The 26,566-nt window shown below is 44.4% G+C and overlaps 1 protein-coding gene across 5 annotated transcripts in view; it reads right to left on the bottom strand.

Annotated features, from left to right (window-relative positions):
• FEZ1 (fasciculation and elongation protein zeta 1) overlaps positions 1 to 26,566 on the bottom strand; it is a 107,009-nt gene that overhangs the window by 57,621 nt on the left and 22,822 nt on the right. For all 5 annotated transcript variants that reach the window (XM_073603567.1, XM_073603568.1, XM_073603569.1 and 2 more), the window contains exons 2-3: positions 17,032 to 17,392; positions 2,839 to 2,938 (exon numbers count right to left, since the gene is read on the bottom strand). In XM_073603567.1, coding sequence (XP_073459668.1) covers positions 2,839 to 2,938; positions 17,032 to 17,339 — 408 coding nt within the window. In that variant the 5' untranslated portion in view covers positions 17,340 to 17,392. The remainder of the gene's footprint in view (positions 1 to 2,838; positions 2,939 to 17,031; positions 17,393 to 26,566) is intronic.

Here is a 26,566-nt window from a genome sequence, read left to right as displayed (position 1 = left end):
GGGGTAAATGTCTCAGGTTTGTTTGACGCCCCCCCTCGACTGATGGAGCACCAGCCGTCACTGCATATAACACCTTAAAGTTGACAAAGTTATATAAACTATTAACAGGTTAAATTCTGCTAAGGCAGGCCAACAAATCCGGACTACCAGTTGCACCTAGAAAAAACTAGCCCTCTACTTTGCTTCACCCCCCCCCCCCCCCCCTTTAAACCACAACCTATTAGGTCAGATAATTTAAAAAGGATATATAGTAAAACCTACTAATTTATTTTTCTGACTTTTACATCGCTGACATGTTCTGCAGTGCCCTACAGGAAACATTAAAGGCACTTCGTTCTGCACTCCTGTGACCTGTATTTAGCCGACAGCGGGCTAAAGTCCGCTGTCAGCTTACATAACTTAGCTGGTCCCGCTTCTTAAGCGTGCCTGACTTTAATGTGGGGATACACCCAGATGCCTGGACTGGCATCCGGCTCAGCCTCTCAGCATGCCACTTAGAGCCTGAGCCAGCAGCGCCCTCCCCCTGCACAGTCCAGCGCTCCAGTGAGCACTGGAGGGGCAGAGAAGAGAGCTTAAGACTGACAGTTACCAGCTCTCTGTTCACTGAGAACTGAGCCATCAGGGGGTCTTTGATCTCTCAGTTCTTGGTCTTAGAGGCGGCGGTGGACAGATGCAGCTTTAGACCGATGCTGCATCCACCATGTGAGTATGTGCGTTAATTTTTTTAATTCTCATTCTTTTCTTTTTAATCATTCCCATAGCCTGATCTATGGCCTTATACAGGGGCGGGCCATTCATTAAGGACACCCCCCCCTGTCCATCACCGCCTCCCCTATCCATGCGTCCGGCCCCTTTCAGGACACCGGCTCTAATAGGCTTCAATATAGGGTGGGCTTAGGTTGCAGAGAGTGCGCTCCGAGCCCCTCCAGGTGTGTTACAACAGCTGAAACAATATTCGCTGTTGTAACACTGATCCTCCTCAGGAAGCGTGTTTTGACACCGGTCACCCGATTGGCTGAAAGGACAGGCGATCCTATTGGATCCTAAGAGGGTGAGGAGCTGGAAGCCACCATGGAGGAGAGGACTTGGAGCTGCCTGCCACCCGCCATGACGGGGTAAGTGCCAGACCGCCCAGGAAACAGCGGGGGGGTTTGCCGCTAGGGTTGCCACCTTTTCTTCAAATTTCAAACCCAAACACTTTAACAGCGCACGGAATTTTTTTTTTTTATAGTATAAACTTTACATATTTTTTACTATTAAATAACATTTCTAATCATATGAAGTTAAAGAGGAGTTCCCATTTTTTTTTTAAATTAAAAGTCAGCAGCTACAAATACTGCAGCTGCTGACTTTTAATAAATCAGATACTTACCTGTCCCAGGGTCCAGCGATGCGGGGGATAGAAGACCCACTAGTCTCCCCCTCCGTTTCAGCGGTGCCGTCATTGCAACTGTGGGCACCCGGCCTTAGGCTTCACAGCCTGGCACCCACTGCGCATGCGCGAGCGGCGCCGTGCGCCGTGATTGGCCGCTCAGTCATCTGGGACCAATAATGTTGTCCCAGATGATTGACAAGAGGGAGGGGGCAGAGCTGAGCCTTTCCTGCGCAGAGGGGATGTGATGTCACCAGCCCAGGCACTGAAGGAGGCAGACTACGAGGGACCCCCTAGCAACAGCCATTTAGAGGCGAGTAAAAAAAAAAAATTTTCAAAATTTTTTTTTTTTTTTTTTGGCACATTCATTTATTTTTTTTGGGTGGAACACCACTTTATGAACAAGAATCCCCCTTTACATCAGAGTCCACAGAGTTCCCCTTTTATATCTGAACTCGCAGAGTTCTCTTTCACTGTAAGGGAGGACTCTGCAGACTCTGATGTAAGGGAGAACTCTGGAGACTCTAACATAAGGGATGCTCTGGGAACCCTGATTTAAGGGGAACACTGAGAACTCTGATGTACGGAGAGGACTCTGATGTAAGGGGGAACACTGTGACCTCTGGTGTAAAGGGGAACTCCGATGTAAGGGGTGCTCTGAGAACCCTGATTTACCTTAGTGTACTCACTCAGAGGTAGGAGAGAGAAGGGGGGAGACTTCAGTCACAGACAGGGATGGATGGTGAGCTCACTCACCCCATGGCAGTCAGCACCTCTTATCCAGATGTATCTGAGGCTGCTGGACTTCAAATTTCTGGCTCCCACTTTCCTTTTCAGAGGCTCAGTGCTGGGGATTGGAGTGTGGGCAGACACAGAGGGGTAGGGGCGTAAGGAAGAGGTGCAGATCGAGCCCTCTCTCCTCTCCCATCTGTATGTGTTTGGCGGAGGGAGGATTGTTAGTGTTGGCTTTGAGCAGCATGAAAGAGTGTAACAGACACCCTCAGCTTAGACAACTGCAGCCAGCAACCCTGCTGTAAAGCCATAGTCCTGTCTAAATAAGGTGTCCGGGTTGAGTCTGAAACCCGGACTCATGATTCCAAACCCGAACTGTCCGGGTGAATCCTGGACAGGTGGCAACCCTAGTTGCCGCCCCCCCCCCAAAAAAAAAAAAAAAAAACACCAGTCGCCACTAGCTTTACACAATATGCACACAATGGAGCAACTTTAGATGGAAGATGCTGCAAGAGCCACAGTGCTAAGTACTAATCTGAGAGAGCATTGTGGCTGGATAATAAACAATGGGAAACTCGGCAAGAAACCAGAAGACTGATAAAGACAAATACATTTTTTTCCTGCAAATTTCTAACCTCCAAATAAATATAAATTAACAGCAAAGGCAGGTGTATTATTTTCCAGAAAGGTACAGAACGCCAAATTTAAAAAAAAAAAAAAAAAAATGGAAATACCTCGGAATCAGACAAGTTCCCATTCAGTAGCTCTTCATTGTGTTCTCTCCATTTGTCACCAGTTATCGGGATGTAGTTATCCGTGAGGGCGTCCCAGACCCTGCGAATGAAAGAAACTTGTCAGTGCATGGCGGAAGAGCCTGCCTTACCCTGGAGGCAATATAATGATGTCAGTGTAGAGATATCCCGAGCAGCAAAAGATTTTCGTGGGAGATGAAGCGAACAACTCTGCACAGCCAGCAAAGAGAACGAACAGAACGTCCAATTCTATCAGTTATAAGATTAATGGGGTGGATTTACTAAAGGCAAAAAGACTGTGCATTTTGCAAGTGCAATTGTTTCAGAGCTTAGTAAATGAGATGAAGCTTTACTTTGCAAGAAATACCCAATCACGTGCAAGAAAAAAAAAACAAAAAACATTTTTGATTGGATGATGGAAGCTCTGGAGCAACTGCACTTGCAAAGTGCACAGTCCATTTGCCTTTAGTAAATCCAGCCTAATGTGTATAATAGACTTTAGCTATAATAGAGAGGGCACATATCCTTATAATGACTGATACCAGTCATATTTATACTAGTCTGATGCTTCCCCGCTGAAAGGATTTAATCAGAATAATGGCATATTTCCAAAGGAAATGGCTAGTTTACATTTAAAGCTGAAAGATGGGATAAGCAAGTATTGTCTGTATATAAGAGCATAGCTCCCAACTGTCCCTGATTTCAAGGGACTGTCCCTGATTTGGAACAAAGTCCCTCTTTCCTCCTCAATTGTCCCTCATTTTGGTCTATACACACTGAGCAAAATTATAAATGCAACACTTTTGTGTTTGCCCCTATTTATCATGAGCTGAACTTAAAGATCTACGACTTTTTCTATGTACACAAAAGGCCTATTTCTCTTAAATATTGTTCACAAATCTGTCTAAATCTGTGTTAGTGAGCACTTCTCCTTTGCCAAGATAATCCATCCACCTCACAGGTGTGGCATATCAAGATGCTGATTAGACAGCATGATTATTGCACAGGTGTGCCTTAGGCTGGCCACAATAAAAGGCCACTCTAAAATGTGCAGTTTTATCACACAGCACAATGCCACAGATCTCGCAAGTTTTGAAGGAGCGTGCAATTGGCATGCTGACTGCAGGAATGTCCACCAAAGCTGTTGCCCTTGAATTGAATGCTCATTTCTCGACCATAAGCAGTCTCTAAAGGCGTTTCAGAGAATTTGGCAGTACACTCAACCAGCCTAACAACCGCAGACCACGTGTAACCACACCAGCCCAGGACCTCCACATCCAGCAACTTCACCTCCAAGATTGTCTGAAACCAGCCACCCGGACAGCTGCAACAATCGGTTTGCATAACCAAAGAATTTCTGCACAAACTGTCAGAAACCGTCTCAGGGAAGTTCATCTGCATGCTCGTCGTCCTCATCGGGGTCTCCACCTGACTGCAGTTCATAGGCGTGCGCAAGGGGTGTGCCAGGTGTGTCTGGGCACACCCTAATCCTGGGGTTGGCAACCTGTCAATGGTGGGCAGGTGACAGGTAAACCACAACCCTTCCTTGCCGACCCTCAGAACCTGGACAGGAGAAGTGGCGCGGGTGGAATTTAGTGGAACCGATCTGTACTTTCCTCCTGCAGCAGCTGAAAGTAGCCTTCTCCTCTCCCTTTTGTCAACATTCAGCTGCCACAGGAGGAAAATATAGGGGATTGGTACTAATATATGCCACCCCCACCACCCCTCATTTCCCTGATCCTCTTCCTTCTGTTGCCTGGGTCTCCCATGTGCTCCCTGGCTTCCCCTTCCTCCCATTGTTTCAGGATGGAGAACGGGGAAGAGGCTGGTAAATATGTCAAACGCATATGTGTTGGAGCTTTGAGATGCACACCCTAATGCAATAGGCTGCGCACACCTATGCTGCAGTTTGTTGTCGTAACTGACTTGAGTGGGCAAATACTCACACTTGATGGCATCTGGCACTTTGAAGAAGTATTCTCTTCACAGATTAATCCTGTTTTTCACTGTACAGGGCAGATGGCAGACAGCGTGTATGGCCTTGTGTGGGTGAGCGGTTTGCTGATGTCAACGTTGTGGATCATGTGGCCCCTGTTGGCGGTGGGCTTATGGTATGGGCAGGCATATGCTATGGACAACGAACACAGGAGCATTTCATTGATGGCATTTTGAATGCACAGAGACGAGATCCTGAGGCCCATTGTTGTGCCATTCATCCACGACCACCACCTCATGTTGCAGCATGATAATGCACGACCCCATGTTGCAAGGATCTGTACACAATTCCTGGAAGTTGAAAACATCCCAGTTCTTGCATGGCCAGCATACTCACCGGACATGTCACTCATGTTTGGGATGCTCTGGATCGGCGTATACGACAGTATGTTCCAGTTCCTGCCAATATCCAGCAACTTCGCACAGCCATTGAAGAGGAATGGTCCAACATTCCACAGGCCACAATCAACAACCTGATCAGCTCTATGCAAAGCAGATGTGCTGCACTGCATGAGGCAAATGGTGGTCACAACAGATACTGACTGGTTTTCGGACCCCCCCCCCCCAATACAGTAAAACTGCACATTTTATTGTGGCCAGCCTAAAGCTCGGTTCACACAGGGGCGACTTGTCAGGCGACCTAGTCGCCTGACAAGTCGCCTCCCGTTCTGTGCTACGGAACCGTTCTAATAGGAGCGACGCAAGTCGCTCCGACTTAGAAAAAGGTTCCTGTACTACTTTGGGGGCGACTTGAGGCGACTTGCATAGACTTCTATGCAGAAGTCGTTTTGCAAGTCGCCTCGGAAGTCGTTTGCAGGTCGCCTCGCTGAGGCGACCTGCAAGTCGTGCCGCCCCTGTGTGAACCGGCACTAAGGCACACCTGTGCAATAATCATGCTGTCTGATCAGCCTCTTGATATGCCACACCTGTGAGGTGGATGGATTATCTCAGCAAAGGAGAAGTGCTCACTAACACAGATTTAGACAGATTCGTGGACAATATTTGAGAGAAATAGGCCTTTTGTGTACATAGAAAAAGTTGTAGAACTTTGAGTTCAGCTCATGATAAATAGGGGCAAATATAAAAGTGTTGAGTTTATAATTTTGCTCAGTATAGTTGTATATAAAATGCAGTATTTATCTTTCAAAAAGTGTTTCCCAGTGCTAAACCTTTCATCCCATTTCCAGATTGCTGCATTTGGTAATTTCCAAAGCCAGTATAAAAGAATAGTAGTGGTAAAAAAAAATGCACTTGTGGGTTTAGCCAATATTTTTTTATATATAATTCTCCTTTACGGGGGTGTGTGCTATGTCTACATACTTGCTAAAAGATGTCCCTCGTTTCCATCTCAGAAAGTTGGGAGGTATGTAAGAGTCTTATACATTCTTCCTTGAGTCTTGGTGTGCTTTGTGTATTTCTTCTTTTTTTTACCTTTTTATTATTTATTTCAAATGCATTACAGATAACATTAATATAGTGCCATTAAATAATATACTGCTTAAAACATACCTTTGTCCTAGAATTGTTATTCAAAAAATTGAAGTTGGGAGGCTGCGTGGACTTTCATGGTACTTACATGGATAACAACGCAAAAAGTACTCTAAAATTGTTTTTTATTATTACAAAATTAGTTAAAACATACAAAAAGGATTATGCCCAACACAAAGGCATTAAAACCACTTTCTTTTAGGTGGATAATTACAGCGTGATACCAAATAAAGGTTCTTATGGTCTATCACAACAGATTATATCCATATCTTCTCAACATGTTTCGCAGCATTGACTGCTTCCTCAGGAGTGTTTTAAAGAGCAAAATCATCTATAAGAGAATATTGAAAATCAAATTACAAAAAAAAAAAAAAATTTTACCTAATATAGAGTGGTTTTAATGTCTTTTTGTTGGGCATAATCCTTTTTCTATGTTTTAACAAATTTTGTAATAACAAAAAACAATTCGGACATAACACAAAAGGAAATACAACAAAAGGATATACAAGAAGGTGCATTTAAAAAAAAACCTAATCTTTTATCATAACCACACTGTTCATTCCCTTTAAAACGGAACAAGAAGATAGAAAGATAACCCCTGATTTTTAAATACTTATTGGTCCTCCTAGGCTTATCTTCCTAACTGACCTTGCTAATTCCCACCCATTTAAAAAATATGGACATCCTGGATCCAAAAACAACACCAACATTCTATAAAGATTAGAAATACCATGCTTTGGTGTTCCATTTGGTTCAATGAGCTTTTCCATTGGTTTGAGCTCACACATTGAGTAAAGAGGCCTTGGCAGTGGGGCCACAAAGTGCTGAACTTGCCTATAGCTCCAAACATCCCAAAGTAAGGATCCATATCTAGATCTCACTTGTAAGGGGGTATAGACCAGTCTCCTTTAAAACACCCTTTAATCTCAAACAATTGTAGCACCCTGGTGTTTAGACAGGGTTGCTAATAAATTTAGTTTGTCAGGTATTAATCATCCTGGCTGATTGTTAGAAGATCCACTGATTCCTCTCTAACTCTAGATTGCTTTTTCTACCTTTTCTCTTCTGTCACTAGGTGGCACTTGCTGGTGGCATTAGATTGACAAGGGTAAAGCAAGGTCAGACTATGGATGGATGGGGTGTCTCAGCCAATTGGCCGGGGGTTTCTTTGGTCCCTTGGCCTGCTGGGAGAGCCTATTTATTTGGGTGGAGTCAGGTGATCGGGGTTCTGTGCCACCTGGACGGCTGTCTGGGTGGACGTGTGTTATGTCGCCCTGGGTTGCTAGGCCAAGCCAGAGGCCTATCCCGATGACACCTGGCTGCTAGGCTGCCTGAGGCCTATCCAGAAGTACGAGAAGCAGCGTAGGGTTGGGACTGCAGGATTGGAGTCCAACCGAGTTGTGAAGGTTCAGCTGGACGGGGAACCAGTTGTGGTCGGAGGTAGAGGGGAAGCTGACGCCACTAAGGGATCTTCCACCTTGTTACCGGAGACTACAGTAAGTAGGCTGGAGCAAGTAACCGAGCAGTCTTTTCACCAGCCAGGGATGGTGAAGAAGTGGGGAACGCTTCAGCAGGTGCCAAGCAAGGAACCCAGCAGGACAGCAGGGGGGGCGCTTGGGGATTTATAAAGTGCCAAGCTAGGGACCCAGCAGGATAGCAGGGTTGACACTTGAGGAGCATACAGCATGCTAGCTGTGGAAAAGCTCAGGAGATTCAGTGGTGATTGGATCTGGAAGGCAAGAGACTGGGAGCTCAGTGAGTAAAAGTCTACAGTGAGAGACCTTAGTGTAAAGAGAAGAACTATTCTGTGTTGCCAATAGTCAAGTACAATTACTGTTAGTGACTGTTACAAGATTTGTTGCCATAAGAGACAGCGGTCCTACCTATACAGAAGTAGTGTTCGGCTGGAGGCCTTCCCCTGTATAGCTGTCTACCTATAAAAGTCTCAGAGTCTGCCAATTATCATTGCATCTACTTAAGGGTGTCCTGGCCCTAACCCTCTCTCCCACAAAACTGTTAAGAGACAATAAATCTTTTGCATTCAAAAAGTGTCTGGCACCCTCCACTCCATCTTGCATCACACCCACCATGCCTTGTAACCCACTCTACATAGACGGATGTCAGCTATCCCTGACCCTAGAGGTCATCATTAGGCCTTTGGAGGTCCAGGACCTTGCTACACAATCTAAAGTTGTCCACTTTTAAAAGCCTTAGTCTCTTTCTCCAGCAGGAAATAATTTGTACCTGAAAGTGGCATTAAAGGACAGTTATACCACCATTTCATATTTTTATAAATATCATCCCATTTATAAATATTATTCCATGCTCATAAAGTTTCTACTGTTATTCAGGCTGAATCTTTGGACAGTCCTCTATATTGGTGACTTGGCAACCCCAAGTCATATATTTTCTTCCTTGAATCTCGGTGAGCTTTGTGTATTTCATCCAGATCTATGCAGCAATCCAGTGTGAGACTTCCTGTAATAAAGACCGGTCACTGCTGCTCTCTCTCCTTGTGCAGGGTGACTGGTCTTGTCTCCGCCCCCTCCTGTAGTTCTCTGTGAGTGGAGCTGCTGGGTGCCTTCCACATGTACAAACACTGATGATATGGCAAATACTTTACAAGGTAATGCCTGAGTTTGCAAAGGCATTTGGTGCATACAAAGTGGCTATATATCCTCTGTGGCTATTAAGGAATATATTTAAAAGAAAGTTTTTTGCCCAAAGTTTAGCTTTAGCAGCATTAACCTGTTGCCTACCACATAACACATAAGCCCAGTGGCAGGGAGAGTGTGCCCTAGCGCGTACTATGCACATATGGGCCCTTTCACACTGGGGCGATTTGCAGGCGCTATTGCGCTAATAATAGCGCCTGCAAACCGACCCAAAAGTGGCGCTGCTTTGTCTCCAGTGTGATAGCCCCGAGGGCTTTCACACTGGAGCGATGCGCTAGCAGGACGGGAAAAAAAAGTCCTGCTAGCAGCATCTTTGGAGCAGTGAAGGAGCGGAGTGTATACTGCTCCTTCACCGCTCCTGCCCATTGAAATCAATGCTACAGCGCGGCTATACCGCTGCAGAGGCGCTTTGCGGTGGTATTTAACCCCTTCTCGGCTGCTAGCAGGGGGTAAAACCGCCCCGCTAGTGGCCGAATACTGACGGTAAAGTGCCGCTTATAATAGCGGCGCTTTACCGCCGACGCCGCCCCCGCCCCAGTGTGAAAGGGCACTATGTGTTCACAGTGGCTGAGGTTTCTGTGCCAAGAATGCACACTCCCAGCACAGTGATGGAGCTGTCACAAACAGCTCCTGATTTCTGTGTGTGATCAAGAGCCCACTGGACAGGCTCCCGATTATGTGACCACTGTGACAGTCAGTCACAGTGATCACATGATCAGGATGTCCACCCCACCTGCCAGAATTAACACCCAGTAAAAAGGCCACAAGCGGGGGGGCAGGGAGGGGTAAACATTCAAAAACCCAATTCCTGCTAAATATTTCAATGAACAATTTCTAAAAGGTCACATTATCTCCTTGCACCCCTCACCAGTCCAATGAGAGAAGAATACAAATAAATAAAATAAAGGTAAAAATAAATTTGAAAGTCCAGTAAAGTTACATAAGTAGGAGGGTTGTTGTTCCATCAGGATTGTACCTCCACCCAGTATGTTCATCTACTGGACACTGCATGTTTTAGAAGCATGGAAGACCATCTTCAGGAGAGAGCACTGTCAATCCCTGACAACCCATCCACTGGTCCCAACAGCCACCATTTATTGGCTGCAATTTTTTTTCGGTCCATACAGAGTATGTCAGCATCAGAATCGTCTAAAGTATTCCATTGTATAGTCTGTAAGCATAGTGCATATAACTTGTTTTTAGTTCAATCTTAGTTTAAGTTTTTTTATAAAAAGGGAGTACAGATACAAAGAATAGAAAAAGTACAAAGGGTGTAAGGTTCAAGTCATCCAAGATGGTATGTTATAAACATCGAAAATCCTGTACAAAAACTCAGATTCTAGTAGTGACGAGCAAAAATACAATGAAGAAAAAGCGTTACTGTCTCAGATCATCTAGATAGGAGCTGGGAAGGCAACAACCCAACTACATTAGTCGAATTGTTACCTTCTCTGGGTAAAGAAGTGACAATCAAGCAACACATTGCAATTAGAAGGCTTGTCTACTAGTAAAGGGAGGATATGTGAGCATTTAAGATGTTTGGCTCTTATCAAGGGAAGAGAGGACAAGAAAGTTAGGAAAGAAAAGGATCGAGGAATAACTTCCTTGATCCAATCCTGAAATGGAGATGAGTAGCGGAATATAGACCAAGAGGTCCAAGTTTTACTGAACTGTTCATCCCTGACATTTTCCTGCCTTTCCTTACTTTCCTGAGACACTTCTCTTACTGTACATGCCTGCTTTACACTTATGGAACGCGAGTTGGCAATTGTCTGATTTGAGTAATAAATATTTTATTTTTTTATTCATTTATTTTTTGGTGTTTTTTTTTGTTGGGGGTGGTGGTTGTAATAAATATTTTTACCGTTTACACTTAGAGGCGCTTCTTTTTCCTTATCTACATATATCAACTTGAAACCCACTTCAGGTCCTCTATAGAAGCTGCCATTCGTGTTAGATTGTTTCCTTCCTATTTCTTCATCGTCTATAGACTGTTTCCATTTGTTCTACATGAATTTTCTTTTATATATTATTAGACTAATGAGCCATGATTCTGATTCTATAACCAGATAGTTGCTCTGCTCATATTCATGTTGCTTCCCAATCCCAATAGACCATTGGCCTTGCGCCTTATCCTTATGCCCCGTACACACGATCGGATTTTCCGACCGAAAATGTGTGATAGGACCTTGTTGTCGGAATTTCCGACCGTGTGTGGGCTCCATCACACATTTTCCATCGGATTTTCCGACACACAAAGTTTGAGAGCAGGCTATAAAATTTTCCGACAACAAAATCCGTTGTTGGAAATTCCGATCGTGTGTACACAAATCCGAAGGACAAAGTGCCACGCATGCTCAGAATAAATAAAGAGATGAAAGCTATTGGCCACCGCCCCGTTTATAGTCCCGACGTACGTGTTTTACGTCACCGCGTTTAGAACGATCAGATTTTCTGACAACTTTGTGTGACCCTGTGTATGCAAGACAAGTTTGAGCCAACATCCGTCGGAAAAAATCTTAGGATTTTGTTGTCGGAATGTCCGAACAAAGTCCGACCGTGTGTACGGGGCATAAGTTGTTGATTTTCATGCCACAGCAGATGTTCCAGGTCTCTGATGGAATCAAGTTCAGTTGCCTGAGGACCTCTTTTGTTGCCGACCAAAGGGGTCCAGGAACCATGGAAAGGAGTGCTAATGTGGGAGAGAATGGGATTTGAGTAGCTATAGGCTTGCAGTAAAGAGTACAGTAAAACCCTGGATTGTGAGCATATTTCGTTCTGGAAACATGCTTGTAATCCAAAGCACTTGTATATCAAAGCAAATTTCCCCATAAGAAATAATTGAAACTCAAATGATTCGTTCCACAACCATTTATTGATAAGTCCTTCAGTTTATAGTCCATATAAAAAGATTATAGCAATTGTGGTTGTGTAACCATAAAATGTCCATCCACAAATGGAAGCCTCCACAAGTGGATTAGAAGCAAAATCCAGCAGGAGCTCCAGAGTATAAAAGAGAAGAGAGACGAATCTAAGTGTAGCAATATGTTGCTAAATGTTGTACCTTCATTAAATATGACCATATTGCTACACTTAGAGGCGCCTCTCTTCTCTTTTATACTTAGTTGTGACATGATGCTACTTCTATATCAAGACATCGCTTGTACAGTATATCAAGTCAAAATGTATTAAAAAAATTTTGCTTGTCTTGTAAAACGCTCTCAAACCAAGTTACTCTCAATCCAAGGTTTTACTGTACATATAAGTGACAAACAGTCGCAAAAATATGAAGGATTAAGGAAAAAAAGACCAGAGCAGGTCTCAACCTGGAAGAAAAAAAAAAAAAAACCTCTTCCCATGAAGGACAAAAATTCTTGTGAGTCGTAATGATGCAATAGTAGATGTGGGCACGGGTCAGGGTCGCCTAGGATTATGGATGTCTGGATTGAGGAAATCAGCTAATTTATCTAACACAAGCCCTGGCAGCCTAAGCAGAACCCTGCCAAGAAAAACACAATCTAACAGCTGCATAGACTACACGAGGTTTGGAGACCGGGCCCTGACCTAGTAATTTTACAGCTACATAAAAGTCAGCCTGACAAGAGTGGCTGAGCAATGGTTTCCATGGAAATATCAATGGTGCAGAAGGGAAACTGGCTGGTGGGCATACATCCAGCGTCACCGATCCCCAAGCACTGTAGCAAGGACCACAGGCCAGAATGCTGTGCAGAGAAGAGCATCTGTCCTGGCATTTGGCAGTCTGAACTCCTACCACGACGGTGGCCTTGGGTTACTCTGGTCAGCCAGAATCTGGCACTGCTCACTCTTAGAACTATTTTACTTTAAGATGCTCAGGAGAGACGATTAAAGCAGTGAGGTGATGGTTTCATTCATTTTTTTTCTTTATGTTTTCTTTCTTTTATTTATACAGCAGGGTTTGCCAGTGCAAATTAATATCAGTTGGTTCAATCTCACCTGATGGCCTATAAAAAGGTGTCTCATTACCGAGGTGTCACACAAGAAACATCTCATGATGGGTAAAAGCTCCCTCAAGACCTTCGCAAACCTTATTGTTGCAAAACATACTCGTGGCATTGGATACAGAAGAGTTTCTAAACATCTGAATGTTCCAGTGAGCAGTGCTGGGGCCATAATCCCGAAGTGGAAAGAACATCATTTCTGTATGCACGCTCACCACACAAGACTCCATTGCTGAAGAAAAAGCATGTTGAAGCTCGTTTAAAGTTTGGTGCACAACATTTAGACAAGCCTGTAAAAAGCTGTGAGAATATAGTCTGGTCAGATGAGACCAAGTTTGAACTAGCTGGATGCTATAATAGACACCATGTTTGGAGGTCAAATGGCACATCACCCCAAAAACACCCCCATACCTACAGTGAAGTTTGGAGGTGGGAACATCATGGTGTAGGACTGTTTTTTTCAGCATACAGTACTGGCAAACGTCTAATCATTGAAGGAAGGATGAATGGAAAAATGTGATCCCAAACACAAAGCCAAGGAAACTCTCAGTTGGTTTTAAAGAAGGAAAATCCAACAGAAAATCTATGGAAAGAACTAGAGCTCAGAGTTCATAGAAGAGGCCCACGGAACCTCCAAGATTTGAAGACTGTTTGTGTGCAAGAACGGGCCAAACTCACCCCTGAGCAACGCATGTGACTAGTTTCTCCATACAGGAGGCGTCTTGAAGCTGTCATTAGCAACAAAGGATTTTGTATGAAGTATTAAATTGATTTCAGTTAGCGTGTTCAATACGTTTTCCCTGTGTCATTCCATTTTATTACACAGAACTTTATTTCTGAACGTATTTGTTTTGGTGTCTTTGTATGTATGGATTGTATGGGTCGTTACCGACATGTGGGGAAAATTTCATGTCAATAGCACCTTTAGAAATATATTTACCTAGAAAAATGGTGACGTGTTCAATGCTTATTTTACCCGCGGTATCTGGTGAACCAGTTCTGTTTTTTTTTTCTTTGCTTTTTTTTCACAAAAATGTTTAATCGAAATAAAACAGGGACATGAGAGAAGGAGAAATGACCCATAGGGCCTAAGCAAATAATATGCAGCCTCATTGTGTCCATCTGCAGCCTCATCATTGCCAACAATGCAGCCTCACTGTGCCCATTTGGAGCCTCATCAGTGCCAACACTGCATCCTCACTGTGGCCATCTGCAGCCTCACTGTGCCAACAACGCAGGCTCGTCAGTGCCCATCAATGCAGCCTCACTGAGCCATCAATGCAGCCTCACTGAGCCATCAATGCAGCCTCACTGTGCCCATCTGCAGCCTCATTAGCGTCAACAAAGCAGCCTCACTGTGCCAACAATCCAGGCTCGTCAGTGCCCATCAATGCAGCCTCACTGAGCCATCAATGCAGCCTCACTGTGCCTATCTGCAGCCTCATTAGTGTCAACAAAGCAGCCTCACTGTGCCAACAATGCGGCCTCACTGTGCCCATCTGTATCCTCACTATGCCCATCTGCAGCCTCACTGTGCCCATCTGTATCCTCATCAGTGCCCATCTGCAGCCTCACTGTGCCCATCTGCAGCCTCACTGTGCCAACAATGCAGCCTCACTGTGCCTATCTGTATCCTCATGGGAGAGAATGTGGGAGAGAATGGGATTTGAATGGGAATGGGATTTGAGTAGCCATAGGCTTGCAGTAAAGAGTACATATTAGTTACAGTAACAGACACACAACTTTAAAAGATAAAGAAAAAAAAAAAGATCAGAGCAGGTCTCAACCTGGAAGTTAAAAAAAAAAATTTTCCCATGAAGGACAAAAACTCTTGTGAGTCATAATGATGGAATAGTAGATGTGGGCACGGGTCACCAAAGATTATGGATGTCTAGTTTGAGGAAATCAGCTAATTTATCTAATGCAAGCCCAGGATGCCCAGGATGGTTATGTTTAGAAATGTATATATTGTAGTCCTACCATTATAGACTACTGAAACCTTATAAAAAATTTACGTGAAGCCTGTTAGAAAGAGCGTGGTTGATGATGCTCCTTCTTATAAGATCTACCAGTTTTGTCTGTAGCCACTCTGCATATTTATTAAGGTATAAGGTTTTAAATAAGCAGGCCACTATCATAATACTAAACATCCATCAAGAGTTTGCAGAAAAAAACATGGCTGCATGCTTCTGCAACTTCCAAGTGTGCAAAGCAAACTGTAAATATTATAGTTGTTCTATCCCAGAAACAGGCTAACCGGTGCCCAATGGTCAATACAGCTCTGACAGTAGCAAATACGCAGGCAGATGCTCTTGTTGTTGTAGTCGATTCCCCATTCATTAAATATAATAATTAGAAAAGCATGGCAGATGTTTGCGCCACAGACACAGTGCACTGCCAGCAGCTTAGATACAAAACAGCTTAATCTGCCAGGACAAAGGCCCTGGGCACCCGCAAAGACACAATTTGGAAAATACTTCAAAGACAACTTGTATTTAACCAGTTGCAAAAGAACTAGAAGTCCCAGCGTGCAAGTTACACATCTAACCATGGATTCCGAACTGAACACAACAGCCAATGCTCTGAACCAGTGGCGGTGCGACCATAAGGGCGCACGGGCACCGCCCCCTCTCTCCTGCCACCCCCGTTAGCATCAATAGATAGATTCATGCATTGCATGAATCTATCTATGGCCACCGCTGCCACCCCCTATTCAGGGGCCCGGCCCCTTTTCTGGCACTGGAATTACAGCGCCGGGAGGGGTGTTTTTGAAGCACCTGATTAGAGCCATAGGCTCTAATAGGCATCAAAAAAGGTGACCTCAGCTGCGTTAGAAAAACAAATGAATATTCACTTTCCTAACACTAAACCGCCTCTCTGCTAATCAGGTGCTCGGATTTGTTACCCGTCACCTGATTGACTGAAATGACAGGCACTGTGATCAGGTGTCCAATCATAGCAGAGGATGGGAAGAGGGGATGGGAGAAGACATTGAGGAGCATCAAGGAGCTGTCCCGCCAAGACAGGGTAAGTGCAGACGGCGGGCGGGGAGCACACTGGCAACATTTGATAGGGCACAGTGGGAGCATTTGATGGGGCACAGTGGGAGCATTTGATGGGGCACAGTGGGAGCATTTGATGGGGCACAGTGGGAGCATTTAAAATGGCACAGTGGCTGCGTTTGATGGCACAGTGGCCGCAGTTGATGGGCACAGTGGCTGCCTTTGATGGCAATTTTTTTTTTTTCTTGGAGGAAGTCGCCTGGGGGCATGGTTGCAGTCCGCACGCATGCAAGCTCCCATTGGGTGGAGAGGCAGTGCAACCAGGAAACTACAACTCCTGGATCTTAGGCAGGCAGAGGCAGGGCATGCTCCTGTCACGGGGATTAAGTAAAGTTGCAGCCCAAGCCAGTCACATGGGTCCCGACTCCCTGGCACGCCCTGCCTCTGCCTGCCTCCAAGATCCAGGAGTTGTAGTTTCCTGGTTGCGCTGCTTCTCCACCCAATGGGAGCTTGAGCGTGTGTGGACTACAACCGTGCCCCCGGACCTCCACAACACCAGGAACCAGACCGGGAACGCGCGTAATGGTTGCCAAGACTACGCATTCCGGAGGCGTAGCGTCCTTTATCAAGTCCCCTTTTATGACACATGCCTCATTTTTTACACCATCATGTAAGTGAATTGCATTATGTCTATTTTTAACTAATCTCAATAAATGGGATTTCACTAGGGTGGATTGCGCTCTCTCCTTTGTGTCATTTCAAGATCCTCCCTCCATCCAGTGGGTGTCATGGAGAGCAGCAGCACCACTATCTTGTGTTATTACATTGTTAATGACTTTGCATCCATGAATAAAGGGGTGACGTGAAGATCTGCCTTCGCATTGATTAGTTTGTATGGACTTGGTTTAAATTTGAGGGTAATACAATCTGACCCTACTTTTGATATGTTAGTAAAAGAGGTCCGCTGAGTTTTCAGCTATGTCACTAGCCATCAGGTATATCAAAAGGACAACAGTGAAAACTGATATTACTTACTCCTCGTCCCGCAGCCGTTCCTCCTCTTCTTGGATCTGCAGATGATTCTTTACTGGGGCCAAGTTTTCCGTTTTGGCATTGTAATTTCGAAAGCAAACATTTAGCTTCTCATCAAACTCATTGACGAGGTCTTCCATGGATTTGAAGCTGATTATTTCAGAGCTGAAGTTCTCTAGCTCGGAGAGGGAGGCATCCTCCAGATGTCGAGAGGGTGACAAGTAGATACTCCTTGACTTCTCTTCTCTGTCCTCAGAGTAAGACCTCACATCTTCAAACTCCTCATCCAAGCACACCAAGGGGGCCTCCATCTCTGAGTACCTCAGGGGTGGAGGCTGGGAGGAAACTGGCCCTTTCAGTTTGCCTGTTTGGACACAATATAGACATCAGTCAGTCAACAACTATATAACTAAGCAAGGAATCATACTGTACTGTATGTGAGATGACGAAAGACATCATTTATAACCTCCAAAATCTTCTATTTTTGAAGGTAAACACAAAAGCCACTATGCAATGGGGTTCATTTACTAAAACTTGAGAGTGCATAATCTGGTGCAGCTCTGCATAGAAACCAATCAGCTTCCAGCTTTTTTTCTCAAAGCTTAATTAACAAGCTGAAGGTAGAACTGAATGGCTGCCATGCACAGCTGCACCAGATTTTGCACTTTCCAGTTTTAATAAATCAACCCCAATCCATATTGAAATCAGGAGGAAAAAATAAACATAGTAAACATGTCCTTCAAAAATTTGACACAACACTACACTTGTTTCAGAATATAGTAGCATTTCTATTTTCCCATATGAGTGCCATGCTATGTACCAGGTTATCACGTGACACTATAATTTCCTCACATGCTGGATGATGGAGTCATACTTACATAATTTTTAAAATGTCGTTTTATATCTATTTTTATTGTACAGCCTTGGCCAAAAGTTTTGAGAATTACATAAATATTAATTTTCACAAAGTCTGCTGCTTCAGTGTTTTTAGATCTTTTTGTCAGATGTTACTATGGTATACTGAAGGATAATTACAAGCATTTCATAAGTGTCAAAGGCTTTTATTGACAATGACATGAAGTTCACGCAAAGAGTCAATATTTGCAGTGTTGACCCTTCTTTCTCAAGACCTCTGCAATAACCACTGGCATGTTGTCATCAACTTCTGGGCCACATCCTGACTGATGGCAGAGGATTGTGGGACATGTAGTCCCGAGGACTGGCAGCCCCACTGTAACACGGAAACTGCAGCCCACACAGCATGCTCAGCTGAATGGGAGAGAAAGAGAGCCGGGTGCACTGGAAAGCTTTCAGGGAAGTACACCCAGGACTCCAGAGGGAAAGGATAATGCAGAGGGAACACCATCAGAGAGAGAACCCTGCTGCCCTGTGCCACCAGAGGGAAAGCCACACAGCCTAGCGCCATCCCTGGCGGAGAAAGGAATGGAGTCATTGCCAGAATACAGATCTGGGCTCTACCCAACAGAGTCGCCACAGGCAATTCAGAGTGAGCTGACTCCTGATCAGAGGAACCATTGTTGCTGTATCGCTGGGTCAGGTGAGAGGGCCGATCAGTCATTATCTACTAACGTTCATAAGAACTGTAGTCTCTGACCATCTCTTGTATTATGTCTGCAGTCTCTGACCATCTCTTGTATCATGTCTGCAGTCTCTGACCATCTCTTGTATTATGTCTGCAGTCTCTGACCATCTCTTGTATCATGTCTGCAGTCTCTGACCATCTCTTGTATCATGTCTGCAGTCTCTGACCATCTCTTGTATCATGTCTGCAGTCTCTGACCATCTCTTGTATCATGTCTGCAGTCTCTGACCATCTCTTGTATCATGTCTGCAGTCTCTGACTATCTCTTGTATTATGTCTGCAGTCTCTGACCATCTCTTGTATCATGTCTGCAGTCTCTGACCATCTCTTGTATCATGTCTGCAGTCTCTGACCATCTCTTGTAACATGTCTCCAGTCTCTGACCATCTCATGTACTATGCCTGGGGGCTCTTTCTAACAGACTCTCGTCTCTAACAGAAGCCCTCTCTGTGTGCATCAGAGAGACTCCCCTCCAGGTCTCATTAGTGTACCCTCTTCCTGTATTTGCTTTATTGTTAAGAGATCATGGGAGGATCCCAGGGTAACAAAGAGTTCTTAGGGGAGCATCTCTGTGTTTGAGTCATTGCCATAGAAACATTTGTAAAGGGGAGGAGTTAGTAAGACGACCAAGCCCACATGGGGGCAGTAGAAATATTTCTGCACCCAGCTGTCTGTGACCCTAGGATCGGCCCTGACTGGTGGTGCCCCGATCCCGCAGCTGAATCAACTGTAGGAGACGGTCCTGGACTTTCTTGGGCGCCCTGAAGCCTTCTTCACAAATGCAGTGGAAATGTTTTTTTATGGGAATAAGTTCATTTTCATAGCAAAGAGGGACTTTGCAATTAATTGCAATTCATCTGATCGATCTTCATAACATTCTGGAGCATATGAAAATTGCCATCATAAAAACGGAGGCAGCAAACTTTGTGAAAATTAATATTTGTGGCATTCTCAAATCTTTTGGCCACCCCCGGCTGAATATATGTTTTTATCAAAAAGTAAATCACACGACAAAATATTCACAGAGCACTGTGGGTTAACTGATCAGCCCAGCAGATGAAGTTTGTCTGATTGAAACCTTGGACTAGGTTGCTGATATGAAAGGAATCACTGGGGTTGATTTACTAAAACTGGGGATTGCAAAATCTGGTGCATCTGTGCATGATAGCCAATCAGCTTCTAACTTCAGCTTGTTCAATTAAGCTTTGACAAAAAAAAAAATTTGAAAGTTGATTGGTTTCTATTCAGAACTGCACCACATTTTGTACTCTCCAGTTTTAGTCTCCACCACTGTCATAACTCCTGTAGATCTGAAAACAAACAGGCTCCTTTACAGCAGAAATCAATCTATCGTAGGTCCTGGGGGAGCACATTGAATTGTGCATGCACCGCAGGCAGTGTACAGAAAGAAAGAATTAGCTAGCAGGAAAGGAGGTATGCTTTAAGTACAGCTGATAGTAATACCTTGTTGTAAAAAAGATACGGGAGCGCTAATAATTTTCTAAATCAAATGTCAAAGTGGTCTTCTTTGAGTCCCAAGCACAGGGCTGCCTTTAGAAACCACAGGGCCCCATACAGCCAACCTGACAGCCCTCCCCCTCCAAAAAAAAAAAACACAGTTTACTATGCTTCAGTTATGAATGAACCCAGTGAGTGATTGGTACCGATCACTCATTGTGTTTATTCAGAAAAGATAGGGGCTGGTAAATGTAACATATTTACCCAATCCTCTCCCCACTCTCCATCCGGGAAGGATCCTATGGTGTGCTTGCAGCTGCCAGTGGAAAGGAGAGGACAGAAGGCAGCAGCACTTTGGTGGTGGTGGTGGGGGGAGGGGCACACAGGGAGGCCTAGGCAGCAGAATGAAGTGTATGGTGCACAGGGAATATGATCAGTGTGGCGGGGGGGGGGGCAATTACTGGAACCCTGTATGGCTCCCAGCTGAAAGCTGGTGGGAGGGAGAGGAGGAAAGCCAGCTTTAAGCTGCTGCAGAGACTGCAGGATCGATTCCAGTAATTTGCTTTCCACTGTGCCGATCACCCTCCCTGCTCACATTCAATTCACCCAGTTACCTGGGCCCCCTCCTGCTGGCCTGGGCCCCGTACAGGAGGACCGGTGTTACCCCCTTATCCACAGCCCTGCCTGAGTATAATAAATAAGAAAAATGTGTGCAAAACCACCATATATTCCATGTAAAACCTGTACCCAGTGCCGGGACAAGGTCATCCAGTGCCCAAGGCAAAGATTCCAAACTGTGCCCCCCCCTTCCTATTCATCATATGTGAGCTTAGGTGATCCGCTTAGGGGGTGCACAACCTGCACCTCCTCCCGGCTCACTCCTCACTGCTCCCAGCTTTGGGCTGACTGTCACTACTCCTGTCAGCCTTGTAACAGAAGGAACTCAGCACAGGGTGCCCCCATCCCTGCAATAAACCATTGCGCCCAGGGCAGCCGCCCCTCCTGACCACCCCTTGTCCCGGCCCTGCCTGTACCTGTCTATGCACAATGGAAATACACTTACAACAACCCTCAAATCTTAGGCATAGTCAGAGTTCCATGCTAGACTAAGAACACCTCTAGACTGCCTACACATACTGTATTTATTGGCGTATAACACTCACTTTTTCACCATGAAAATCGGGTGCAAAGAGCGTGTGCGTGTTATACGCCGATGCTTTAATTTTAGCAGCCTCGGAGGGGACAGGGAGGGGGGGGGTGGGAAGAGTGCTGTCAGATTACATACAGTGAGAATCTCCTGTTTACTTGGCTGCCTCTGTAATAAGAAGTCCTGTCTCCTGGGCCGCCGTTGGACCACTGTTCTGTCTATCATAGGAGATTCTCACTGTATGTAAATTGGTCGGCGTGTGTCCCGCCCCCCTCCCTGTCCCCTCTAGGCTGCAGATGGGCATCGATCAGGCTGCACTGATGGCAATGGCGAGGCTGCTGCACTGATGGCAATGGTGAGGCTACTGCATTGATGGAAATGGTGAGGCTGCTGCATTGATGGAAATGGTGAGGCTGCTGCATTGATGGAAATGGTGAGGCTGCTGCATTGATGGCAATGGTGAGGCTGCTGCATTGATGGCAATGGTGAGGCTGCTGCATTGATGGCACTTGAGAGGCTGCAGATGGACACTGACCCTTATTTTGCTTCAAAGTTCCTTCTTTAAAATGTAAGTTTTTTCCTGAAACTTCCCTCTTAAAATGAATGTGCGTGTTATACGCCGATAAATACGGGTATCTAGTTAAAGAAAATATACCTAAAAATGATTAGTTATAGGTCAACTCAATATGGCCCTACCTACTTGTTGCCAACCAGAAACAGATATTTTATTTATTCTTATATCCTTATGTGTCTCTAACGACATTTCCTGTCATCACTTAGGGTGGAGTGACATTGTTATTTGTGACGATAGCAGTGACATTTTCTCACCTAAAATCCTGACTAATATGAAATAAAAATGTTAGCATATCAAATAAACCGCCAGCAACTATGAGAATCTAAAATACTAGTAGAGATGGGTTAGAATAGAAGAAACACAATTGCAAATCCGATTCCGTTCCTTGACCCAATATCCTGTCATTTGTATTACCTTGTCACTTTGCAAGAAATAAATATATCCTACGCAACTGACATTACATGGACTAATTGCAGTACCCATTTACTGAAGGAAAAGATTTGCTAAATAGGGTTATGAATGCACCCCCAGCAGTGTCAGACAATTACTGAATCGTGTAGAGAGAAAGTTAATGAGCTTTCACTATCAAATCTGAGTTTTTCATCCCTCGCTTGCTAATTGGCCCCTTACCTTAAATGACTTCTATAGAAAACATACTATTGGAAGGTAAGAAATGACATCATTCTTTTCATTTTATTGTATTAGGACCAGTGTTTTATCTAGTTGTATGGTTTCTCTTTTTCTTATATACGGGGGGTGGGGTTTCATAATGTTATTATAGAACATCTATAAGACGTCAGGCACCGAGAGTCAGAGATTAACAATGGATGTTGGAAAATTAAGGAATTTTTGTTTTACGCAAATTACTTTTTATTTAAACCATTAAAAAAAAATAGCAGTTTAACCACTTCAGCCCCGGAAGATTTGGCAGCTGAATGACTAGGCCATTTTTTGCGATTTGGCACTGCGTCGCTTTAACTGACAATTGTGCGGTTGTGCGACTTTGCACCCAAACAAAATTGACGTCCTTTTTTTCCCACAAATAGAGCTTTCTTTTGGTGGTATTTGATTGGTTTTTTTTTTTAAGCTATAAACAAAAAAAGAGCGACGATTTTGAAAAAAACACAATATTTTGTACTTTTTGCTATAATAAATATCCCCATTTTTTTTAAAAAAAAGCTAATTTTTTTCTCAGTTTAGGCCGATATGTATTTTTCTACATATTTTTGGTAAAAAAAATTGCAATAAGCGTATATTGATTGGTTTGCGAAAAAGTTATAGCGTCTACAAAATAGGGGATAGATTTATAGCATTTTTGTTATTTTTTTTTACTAGTAATGGCGGCAATCTGCGATTTTTATCGTGACATTATGGCGGACACATCGGACAATTTTGACACATTTTTGGGACCGTTGGCATTTATACAGCGATCAGTGCTATAAAAATGCATTGATTACTGTAAAAATGTCACTGGCAGTGAAGGGGATAACACTAGGGAGCGATCAAGGGGTTGTGTTCTCTGGGAGGTGATTCTAACTGAAGGGGGAGTGGACTGACTAGCGGAAGTGACGGATCGTGGTTCCTAGCTTATAGGAACACACGATCTGTCACTACTCTCAGAACAGAACACGGATTTGTGTGTTTACACACACACTTCTGTTTTCTGTCCCTCGTGCTTGCGATCGCTCGTGGCCGGTGATCATCGCGACTGTCGGCCACGAGCATCGGCACCCCCGCAGTGCAGCGGGCACGTGCGCGCGCCTCCGGTCCCGCGAGCCGACGTATTGCTACGATGGTTCGCGGGATCGTGCCGACCTGCCGCAGTAAAATGACGGCGGCTGGTCGGCAAGCGGTTAAAACATTTTAACATTATGGATTCGAGACAAGCAGCTAAATATGCAGCTGATAACAGAAAGGTGGGGACTTTTTGTGTGCCAAAGAATGTGTAATTCTGTAGCTCCACCAGAGGTTTCCACCTGGCCCTAAGATGTCAAGGGGCCATCTTGGTGGGAGGAGAGTACAGTTAGGAAAGTACAGTTAGTCACTGGACCCATCCAATCTTAACAACCTACACCCCATCTCCTTGCTCCCCTTTTTATCCAAACTCCTTGAACGGACTGAGCGACCACCTTGCTGATAATAGCCTTCTTGATCCCCTTCAGTCTGGATTTCGTCCCTAACACTCTATAGAAACTGCTCTCCTAAAACTAACAAATGATCTACTAAGGGCCAAAACTAATGGACACTGTTCTGTACTCCTACTCCTGGACCTCTCTGCTGCCTTTGTTACGGTTGACCACCCCCTCCTCCTCAAAAAACTTCATGCCTTTGGTCTCCTTGACTGTACTCTTCGCTGGTTCTCTTCCTACTTATCCAACCCCACCTTTAGCGTTACTTACCATTCTACTTCCTCCTCTCCTCTTCCTTTCTCTGTTGGGGTCCCTCCAAGGTACTGTTCTTGGACCTCTCCTATTTTCAATCTACACCTCCTCCCGGGGTCAGCTGATAGCCTCCTATGGCTTCCAATACCACCTCTACGCTGACAACACCCCAATCTTTTTCTCTACCCCTCAGCTCACTCCTTCAGTCTCCTCACATATCACTAATTTAACTATCAGATATATCAGTCTGGATGTCACACAACTTCCTCAAACCTAATCTATCGAAAACCAAACTTATAATTTTTCCTCCTTCTCGTGCCTTTCCCCCTGATCTCTCTGTCAAAAATCGATGGCACGACTATAAGCCCATCCCCGCATGCCAAGGTCCTAGGTGTAGTCCTGGACTCTGAATTCTCCTTTAAGCCCCACGTCCAATCACTGTCCAAATCTTGCCACCTTAACCTCCGCAATGTCTCCAAAATACGCCCCTTTCTAACCAATGACACAACAAAGGTATTAATTCACTCGCTGGTTATCTCTCGCCTCGACTACTGCAACTCCCTCCTCATTGGCCTACCTCTGCATACTCTATCCCCCCTTCAGTCCATCATGAATGCTGCTGCCAGACTCATCCACCTTACCAATCGCTCTGTCTGCTACTCCTCTCTGTCAATCCCTCCATTGGCTTCCGCTCACCCAACAAATTAAATTCAAAATACTAACAACTACTTACAATGCCATTCACAACTCTGCCCCCACCTACATCACTGATTTAGTCTCAAAATACCAACCTAATCGTTCTCTTCGTTCTTCTCAAGACCTCCTGCTCTCTAACTCCCTCATCAACTTCTCCCATGCTCGCCGCCAGGACTTTTCCAGAGCCTCTCCAATCCTATGGAACTCCTTACCCCAATCTGTCCGATTATCTCCTACTCTATTAGCTTTTAGACAATCCCTGAAAACCCTCCTCTTCAGAGAAGCCTATCTTACCCACACCTAACAACTGTATTTTAATTTTCTCCATCTGATCACCCCCCACACCTTTACCTTTTTGTTCCACTTGACCTTCTTGTAGATTGTAAGCTCTAATGAGCAGGGCCCTCTGATCCCTCCTGTATTGAATTGTATTGTAACTGTACTGTCTGCCCCCATGTGGTAAAGCTCTGCGCAAAATGTTGGCGCTATATAAATCCTGTATAATAATAATAATAGGGTCTGCATCTGAACCTGTGACCTCTGCAATATCTGACTGTGGCTCTTCTAACAGTTCCACTTGAGATGCTGGACAACACCCTGTCTGGTGCTTTGGATAATCTTGTGATCAAGGCACCCATATGAAACAGCAAAGTCAAGTCCTGTGTTTTGTCAGATTATGCGACCCGTCAGATTTTGTAACGGAAGTGGCGTTCTGTCGTTGCCATCTTGGTACACCCCGCACTCCTCCACAGTGAGTATACAGTGAGAAGGCGGCAAGCGGACATCTTGTTACACCCACCGGAGTCTTGCATTTCGCAGTAAACAGTAAACTCAGTTTGTATAGTGAAATTCAGTATTTTGAAATACGTAAGACTGTTTTGATGTTGATTTTTCACACACAATCAGTTATAAGTAACGCAGTACCAAAAAAGCAAAAAAAGTGGCCTGGTCATGAAGGGGGTAAATCTTCCAGAGGTCAAGTGATAAGTACAAATAAGATAAAGTCTGGACCACAATGCAACATATAAATATGGCTTAAAATAATAAACATTTTTAATGATCACATTGCATTTCACACATCATAAGTAATGAAAGAGATGCTTTATTGAAGATTCAGATAAAAACCATCACAGCACAACAGCACAGCAAGTAGAATTAAGCGCTCTGATGTGTGAAACGCGTTAACTTTCCTACTTGCTGTGCTCTTGTGCTGTGATCGTTTTTATCTGAATCTTCAATAAAGCATCAATGTTTGCAGCGGAGTGTGCAACCATTATATTTTGAATGTTTAGCCATTGTGAAGGCGAGCCGGGCAGGCACCTTCATCTGCGAACGGGATATGGCTATGGTGTACTAGCCTTGAGCGATGTTGCTCCTTTGCTGTGGATTAATGAAAAGGGGTATTACTGCCAATGTGCAAGGACATTGTGGGGGAGGGGGGTTGGGGTTTGACTATGCCCTATGATAGCATTGTGCCTCAATGTGATTCTCAAAAAAAGGTGTTTTTAAAAGGCAGTAAAAGGTAGTGAAGTAAAAATAGTGGGCGATTGTCAGGAACCATGAATCAGACAGAGACAGAAAATACAGTATAAATCACACCTTTTAATATAATGGTAATGGTAATATAAATGGTAAAAAAATGGTACAAATAGTAAACGTAGTCAAAACATAGCCTGGGT

The sequence above is a fragment of the Aquarana catesbeiana genome, linkage group LG10 (genome assembly GCF_042186555.1).
Source record: "Aquarana catesbeiana isolate 2022-GZ linkage group LG10, ASM4218655v1, whole genome shotgun sequence".
NCBI lineage: Eukaryota > Metazoa > Chordata > Amphibia > Anura > Ranidae > Aquarana > Aquarana catesbeiana.
This window is presented reverse-complemented; position numbering and strand designations above follow the sequence as displayed.